The sequence below is a fragment of the Carex rostrata genome, chromosome 10 (assembly GCF_964058835.1).
Source record: "Carex rostrata chromosome 10, lpCarRost1.2, whole genome shotgun sequence".
NCBI classification, from domain to species: domain Eukaryota; kingdom Viridiplantae; phylum Streptophyta; class Magnoliopsida; order Poales; family Cyperaceae; genus Carex; species Carex rostrata.
The window spans coordinates 9,331,237-9,339,980 of record NC_135927.1 but is presented as its reverse complement, the minus strand read 5'-3'; the positions used below and the strand labels follow the sequence as shown (position 1 = coordinate 9,339,980).

At 30.2% G+C, this 8,744-nt stretch overlaps 1 protein-coding gene across 1 annotated transcript; it reads left to right on the top strand.

Annotated features, from left to right (window-relative positions):
* The first annotated feature begins 2,764 nt into the window (after positions 1-2,764).
* Positions 2,765-4,473, top strand: LOC144560537 (U-box domain-containing protein 33-like). The gene is made up of 2 exons (XM_078309761.1): positions 2,765-3,256; positions 3,735-4,473. The coding sequence occupies exons 1-2, from the start codon at positions 2,858-2,860 to the stop codon at positions 4,434-4,436; spliced, it is 1,101 nt and encodes a 366-aa protein (XP_078165887.1). The 5' UTR covers positions 2,765-2,857; the 3' UTR covers positions 4,437-4,473.
* The last annotated feature ends 4,271 nt before the right edge of the window (positions 4,474-8,744 follow it).

Here is an 8,744-nt window from a genome sequence, read left to right as displayed (position 1 = left end):
CATTGGGTAACATGTAATTATATAAAATAAATTATATAATAAGAAGAATATTATGCATATGTATGATTTTAATTTGTTATATAAAACAAATTATATAGTAAAGGAATTGAATTTGTTAGAAGAGATATTTGTGATTTTAATTTTTTTTGCTTAATAAAAAACTATTACTTAAAATTAATTGCATATTTATATTCTAATTTTATATTAGTAATTGTGATTGCATATTTATGATATGATAAGTTTTGATGGTTTATTTGAAAAATTAATAAAATTATTATATTTGTATTATTCATTATTCGCCCACTACCATTTCGTTACCCGCTAATCAGCTTAACGGGTATGAGTAGGATAGAGTAAGGTAAATTCTTAACGGGTATAGGTAGGGTATGAATAAGATCAATAGATCTTAATTAGTGGGTATGGTTGTGAAAATGGTTCCACTCTATCTGTATCGTACCCATTGACACCCTTACTGTGAGTCGGTAATGGATAGATAAAATCATAGCAAAATAATAAAAAAAAAGGAGAAAAAAATTAAGTATTGTTTTTACCGATTTTGTTTCATATATAGTATTAAAATATAAAGCATTATGAGCCATAACGATCTTCGATCCGACCACAATGAATCCTAACAACAAACAAACAATTAGTCCAATTATTATCTGAACTGCAACCAGGGTTCTAAATAGCTAGCTATAGCTTTTCCGGACCATAAACGCTAAGCTATGAGATAAAATTGCGCTAACTCAGCTACGACCGTTATAGCTATAATAGCTTACCGCTATTACCGCTATATGAGACCCGCTATAGCTACCGCTATGCTACATGATTTTTTTTTTGCAATTTATATAGACTTATGTACTTCTATTCTTATTGCTAATGCTACATGGTCTTTTACGATAAGTATACTAAACCAAACTATATGTTTTTATTTTTATTTGTGATTTATTCTATCATTCTATATCGAGAAATATTCAAATACTAATTCTTCATTTTGATTACTCTTTTTATAGTATTCATTTGTAAAATTATTATCGTTCGTTTTAATTGAAAACTGATTTTGATTATTATTATAATTATAAAATGTTTAAATATGTATATTGACTTCATTTACCTTATAAAATTAATTGCTCTAATATGTAATACCATGAAGTATAAACTATTAAATAATGTTATTTTTTAGATTTTTTTTCCTTCTTATTTGCGTAATTGATAAAAAGTATAGACTTAGATTAGTTGTCATTTAGTTGTTACATCAATTCTCTAATATTAATTATGTTGATAATTAGTAGAAATATATAATATAAAGTTTGAAAAGGAAAAATCACTATATGTGATAGCTTCTGCTATAGCTATGTTATTCGCAATAGCTTTTTTTTTTATATCCCCGCTATGCCGCTATAATCGCTATTTAGAACCTTGACTGCAACGGATCACTGTGAGTTAGCTAATTTTATACACTTTACAAAAATGCTATTACAAAAATGCTATCACTGTGAGTTATAGAAAAATCAGTGCCATTTGTGTTTGCATTCTCCCACTTTCCTTTGCAATGTTTTGCAAACGTTTTTTTGTATAACAATTATATTATGAGGTGGGCTACGGTGAGTTACGAAGTAAAGCGACTATTTTACTTCACGCTCATATTTTGCGATTTTAAAGTTCAAAACATTGATCCGAACCGTTCATCTTGTTCTCCATATTGAAATGTGCTTGGAGACTAAATTTTACATTTTTTGAAATTTTTTTACTATTTATTAAGCAATTTTGAAAGTCGCTGATCTGATGGTCCAGAAAATTTTACTGTTTTTTACTGTTCCTGGCAAAACAGCAATTTTAAAAAATGCTTAATAAATAGTAAAAAAATTCAAAAAAATGTAAAATTTGGTCTCCAAGCACATTTCAATATAGATTAAACATCTAACAGTTTGAATCAGTCATTTGAACTTTCAAAATAAAAATACGGCATGAAGTAAAAACGCATTTTACTTCGCAACTCACCGTAGCCCATCTCTTATATTATTACCTTTTTATCTTCTTCTTTTTTTTTCCACAAATTTCATAACTTTCTGTATCTTCAGAACATTTTTTTGTCATTTCATTTCTAAATGAAGTACATATTTTGGATATGTGTTTTATATTTTATCCTTTTCAGTGTATTAGTGGAATCGCTACAAAAAACTTTGTTAAGACTTAAGACAAACTTTGCTAAGCACCACGAAAATCAATTCCTGTTGGAGTCTGAATGCCAAGTTTGGGCCCATTGTACTTCAGCCCATTTGAGCTAATTTAACAGAGAGGCAGATGTTAATCAAGCTTCAAAAATACAACCTAACCGATTGAAATAAATTGGCCAACTGAAATAAAACCGAACTGACAAACTGAATTAAATTCCAGTTTGTTTGTAAAAAACAATTCATTAATTATAAATCATACGAAAGATATTTTCTTTATGCGCAATGACAGTATTATTTTTTAATTTATTTATTAGTCACAAGTATATAAAATGATCTACAATAAATGTACAAGAGATTTATTTATTTTATTAAATTGAAATTTAGGAAAGTAAAATTAGTGAGAATTGTTGGGTGCAAGAAAAAGTTAATCCAATAAAGAACTTTGTACAATAATGGGTTAACAAGTGCGAATATAACAAACACGAAAAGGTGGCGTGAAAATGATAACTCCGAGTGTGTGAATATCAGAAACCAGAAAAGTTTCTACAATGTATGGTCAATAAGTTTCTACGTTGACTGAGCCAAAACTAAGATTTGTACCACCAGAACCAGTTGATTAGTTTTAGGCATGGCACCTTTGCCAACCTCAATATATCTATATATATTAATCTGCTTCTTAAATGCAGAGAGATGACAGAACTTCTTATACAGCAGAATATGAGAATGAACACAATAACACACACAATGCAAACGAAGAGAGGCCTGCCCTTCAACTTGAACTTTCAGAAGCCCAGAAACTCATAGAACAACTGATGTCTGAAAGAGATTATGCTAGAAAACAAGTTGAAGAGTTGCGCCAATTGACAGAGCAGCAAGCCCCTGGTAGCCAAGCTGTAGGATACTTTGCTGGATACAGCTATTCTGAGCTCCAAGATGCAACCAACAATTTCCATGAGTCATTGAAACTTGGAGAAGGTGGGTTTGGCATTGTGTACAAAGGCATCCTCCACAACACTAACATTGCAATAAAGATTCTGAAAGAAGGAAGCAGTCAAGGAGCAACAGAGTTTCACCAGGAGGTATTTCCTACAAGGAGAATATATAATTTTGAGCAAAGCTAGCATGTGATGTGCTCATCAAGAGGGTTTGGTGAGCACAACTCCAAAAATTCATCAGATTGGTTTCAAATGACGAATTCAAATCGTTGAAACCAATATACTTTATGAGATTTATGAGTAATGTGTGTGCATTTAAATTTTTGAATCCATTTAGTACAAAGTCAAGTGTAAAAAAAATGATAAAAAATGTAAGCATTAAAATGACTTATAAAACTTCAAAAATAGAAATGCTAAACAACTATCAACACAAATGACGCGAAGTACACAAGGAATTATTGAAGAACATCAAACTACACACATAATACTTTAAATAGTTTGGTAATTTTGCTTGGGAGTCTGTACTAAAATTATGCATAATTCTGTAATTAAGCATTGACTACTCACTAGAGGAGACTAATTATTTGTAGTTAATAAGAAATTATTCATTTGAACTTCACAGATTGAAATTCTTAGCAAGGTGAGGCATCCCAACCTTGTGACGCTTATAGGGGCTTGTGCAGAGACTCGTGCACTTATTTATGAGTACTTACCAAATGGTAGCCTAGAAGATAACCTGAGGTCCAGAAACAATACTTCGCCCCTCTCATGGCAAACCCGAACACGCATTGCATTTGAGATCTGCTCTGCACTAAGTTTCTTACACTCCAGCAAACCTCATGGTATTGTGCATGGTGATCTCAAGCCCGACAACATCCTTCTTGATTTTAACAATGTCAGCAAAATCAGCGATTTTGGCCTCTGCCGCCAACTAAATTTGACAGATAGTGCAAGTGTACCATTCCAGTTGACAGATAGTCTAAAGGGAACGCTTGCCTACATGGATCCAGAGTACTTCTCAACAGGGAAGATAACTCCTTTATTTGATGTTTATTCATTTGGCATTATGTTGTTGCGGCTCGTGACATGCAAAGACCCACGGGGAATAAGGAACTTGGTGGAGGCAGCACAAAAGAAGGATACATTGAAGGCATTAATTGATGCTTCGGCAGGTCCCTGGTCGTTTAAGGAGGCCAAGAAGATGATCTCATTGGGCCTTAGATGCAGCGATCCAATGAGAAAGAATAGGCCAGATCTGTCAACCAAAGTGTGGAACGAATTGAAGTCCATGGCAGACCTTGCTTCTGCATCGATGTCATCATAGGAATCTCCTTTATCTTCTCAGTTCTTACATTGAAAATTAAATATATACTTCTTATGCATTTTATATTGCATAACCGTAGACGTAATCGTATTTTAATAAAACATTGCCTTCAACTCTTTAATGTCTATATTATTTTATTTTGTTACATTACAGGTGTAATTTATGTCATCAGTTTTCTATTTTTTTTTTAGTTAGAATCAAGTTTATATATATTAAACCAACATTTGAATCAGCAATATGATATCGTGTTTGACTGTTAATTAAACTGTGACGGGTTTTCTTTGACCATTGACCAAAGGCTCAATATCAAATTTGCTCTCAACTTGCTTTCATTTTATATTTCCCCTCGTTCTTTTGTATTTCATAAATTTTTTGGAATTTATTTTTAATAATTGTTCCATTCAATTTTTTTGACCTCCTGTTATAATAACAAGTTCAATAACTTCAGTAAAAAAAAAAAAAAAATTAACACAACAACAACAACTTTATTGATTTCAAAACTAGAAACATAAAATTACTACTTAAAACTTTATCTAGCAGGCGCATAAAAATTAATGTTTTGTACTAGCTTACTCAAACAGACACGAGTGATGCTGCAATACTATGCATAACACATTTTGATTCATATTATGGATTTATATCTTAATTTTCAAAGTATGAATATTAGATCCGAATTGTTCGTCATGACCTCCATATGAACATGTACTAGGAGTCCAATTTTTCATTTTTTTTGTTAATTTTTATCCTGTAAAATAAGGAAAATTGGTTTGTTCAGTTCAGTCTATAGAATAAGAAGAAAATATGACAAAATATTCAACACCAATTTCATTAAGTTATCTACAGAACCAATTAAAAAATAGGACAACTAAATTGAAAATTTGCTGTTGCAATTCCAAATGAGATATACACTCAAATGATCTGCCATAATTTTTTATTTTTTTTAACCTTTTAGCTTTCTTAACCTGCCAACATAGACTATATATAGAAGGTTATAAACTTATAATCAAGTTTGCAAAAAGGGAGCAGAATGTTTCTGATGAATAATTCGGTTTAATGTTCGGTCTAGACCCGTTTGATTCACAATATCATAGTTCATGCGTATTATTCAAATTATAAACTGTTAACTTAGACGCACGAATCTTGACGTAAATGGAACGGTCCGTTTGCCATCAAACCTCTTCCTTTTCGCTCCCGAAGGAAAAAATTATTTCGGTACCTAATTGGATTATAGGAATACACATCCCTTGATATATTACAAACTTTTAGTTGATCTGTGCAAAATCCAGACCATTCAAATCAGTTCTGCACGAATCTCAAAGCACAATAATAAATAGTTGCCCTGCATTCTGGATAGGCATCGTAAACTATTTGATCCGGTTTTTAAATTTAAATAATACTGAAAATTTGATATATATCTCAAAGGATACAGACACGGATTAAAAAGGATCCGCTTTAAAATTCGTGCCAGATTAAAACGCACGATGCAAATTTGAACCCCTTTCTTCAACCGTCAGATTTAAAATGAATTATTTAAATTTCTATAGCTTCCAATAGAATCCGAACAACAAGATATGGCCTAGACTAAGTCGGCACAAGAACTAGTATTTAAATAAATGTCCCACAGAGACAGTTATCTAAAACAGTTGACCCCACCATCACCGCTAATGCATTTATTATTGTGCAAATGGGACAACCCCTTGTAAGAGGATTAGATGACATCTCACCATTAAGGGCCTGTTCGGCTACACCTATTCCTATGGGTTTTAAAGGGTAAAAGTGAAGTAATGGTATTTTTACCTACACAGTGTTCGGCAGCCTGATAAAATACCCATACTTGTACCCATTTTGAAACCCATAGGACTCTCTACAATAGCTTTTGTTGAAAAAAAAAAATTCACTCACACCTCCTTTTTTTTTTCCCAACTTAACTTGTGACAGCACTCAAGTTAAAAGATGGATGAAATTAAAAGATGAAATTGTACTAATCAATGCTTATTTAATTAGTTAAATCAAAATTAACTTGTACAATTAGTTATAATTTTAATAAGTTAATTAGTTAAAATTATTTAATTAGTTAAATTATTTAATTAGTTAAATTTATTTAATTTGTTAAAATTATTTAATTAGTTAAAATTATTTAATTAGTTAATTAGTTATAATTACGTAAACATTTAACATTATATCGTTACCCCTTGTTTATTACATCTTTTATAAAAAGAAAAACAAACAAACATCCTAACAAATTTCCCATGCATTTGCCGAACACCTACATTTACAAATTTTTTATGGATTATATAACTTTGGTTTTGACAAATTGAAATTCCCATTTCCATATTAAAAATTTTCATTCCCACAAAATTCCCATGCTACCGAACAGGCTCTAATTCTCCAATTGTTAATAATCATATTATCTGCATTGCAAATATTCTAATCACATAAAGTTTAAATAATACAATTTTGTACAGAAGTCCAAGTCTTGTCCTGTGAATAATGTAAGTTGTTTTCCTTATTTGTGTACAAGGCAAGTTATTCCATTTACAAATGTCCAACACTTATTTAAATATAAGGAAACAATAGTAATAATTTTTCATTTAAATTGAGCTAACTATAAAAACATATGAAAAAAAAATAGAGCATTTGATTTTGGGCTGGTGGTTATTATAAAAAATAGTTATATAATTTGAAGTTTTGGAACTTCAACACATATAAAATTGAGTCTAGCTAGTATGATATCGGTGCTATATGATTCTAATTCCAATATTTATTTGATAGGCTTTAAACGAGAAATTCAAACCATTCAAACTGATTTACTGTACGAGTGATGTATGTACATGTAAAATTTATATATATTTTTTGAGTTATTTTAATACCAAGTCAAGCAGTCAAAAATATTAAAAATGAATGAATAAAATTAACTTAAAAATCCTCACATTTGACTGCTTGACTTGATACTAAATAAATTCGAAAAATTATAATTTTTGCATGTAAACACACATCTAATAAAGTTGATCGGTTTGAATGGGTTGGGTTCGTCGTTTAAGGTCAATTCGATAAGTTTTGAAGTTGATGTTAAATAAGCTGAAATAACACTGATGTGATACTAGCCAAACTCTAAACTCTCATCAATTATTAAAGCATAATTATAAACAAAATAAATTTCTTAGTCTGACAAAAGCACAACCAATCTCAAAACTACATGAAATATATTTGTTTTCATTAAAAATATTCCTCTCTATCACTATGATTAAAGCATTTATTAAAAGTTCAAAATTCTTGCAGTACACTTTTGTATTTGCGTACATTAGAAGGTACATTGCGTAAATGAAGAAAGCAAGGGTCGCTTTACAAATATCTTTCAAAACATTCAAATAAAGCAAACGCTTCTCTTCTTGACTCTTTCCAGTCTTTTGGTCTTTTCCATTTTACCGACTAATACTTCATTTCTATGGATATTAACCAAAAATAAGGAAAGGAAAAATATAACAAAATTCATAATTAATTTTTGTTGAATTAATTATTCAATAAAAAATACTAACGAAACATTTACTTATAATTTATTATTTTTAAATTAAAAATATAACATAAGTTTAATGGCCCTGATAATTGTCTTCCCACTCTCATCCCCCATTATCCTCCAATTTTATTTATTTAATCTCGTTCACATTTCTCACAATCTATAAGGAATTTTACGAATCTAAAATCACGAATGTCTTCTACGTAATTTTATCTTTCAAATGAGATACACGATGACATACTTTTGAGCTCGTCGTCACACAAATATTTATACCTCGTCATTTAAGTATTTATATCTCGTATTTTCCACATATGATACTGCTGATATTTAAAAGTATTAAATCAAGTATTATAAGTATTTATACCTATGCACTGAAGTATTTATACCTATATGGTCAACTATTTTTGTTAGATAAAAGTTGATGCAGGGACGATTGGGGAAGGTTGATGCGAAGACATGAGGTCCACGATTGTGGATAAATATTTGCATGATGAGGTATAAATACTTGTGTGACGATGAGTCCGAAAGTATGTCATCATTAATCTCATTTGAAAGATAAAATTGCGTAGAATACGTTTGTAATTTTAGATTCGCAAAATTTCTCATAAATTGTGAAAAATGTAGACGATATTAGAAAAAGAAAGAAAAAAAATGCACCTCTATTTAAAAAATGAGAGACTAATGGAGAAATGAAAGTGGAGGTTGATATAATTATTCAAATTTAAAATAATACTCAGAAAATAAATTAATATTATAACTTTACTTTTTGTTCCTTTCTCTTCCCCTTTATTCTT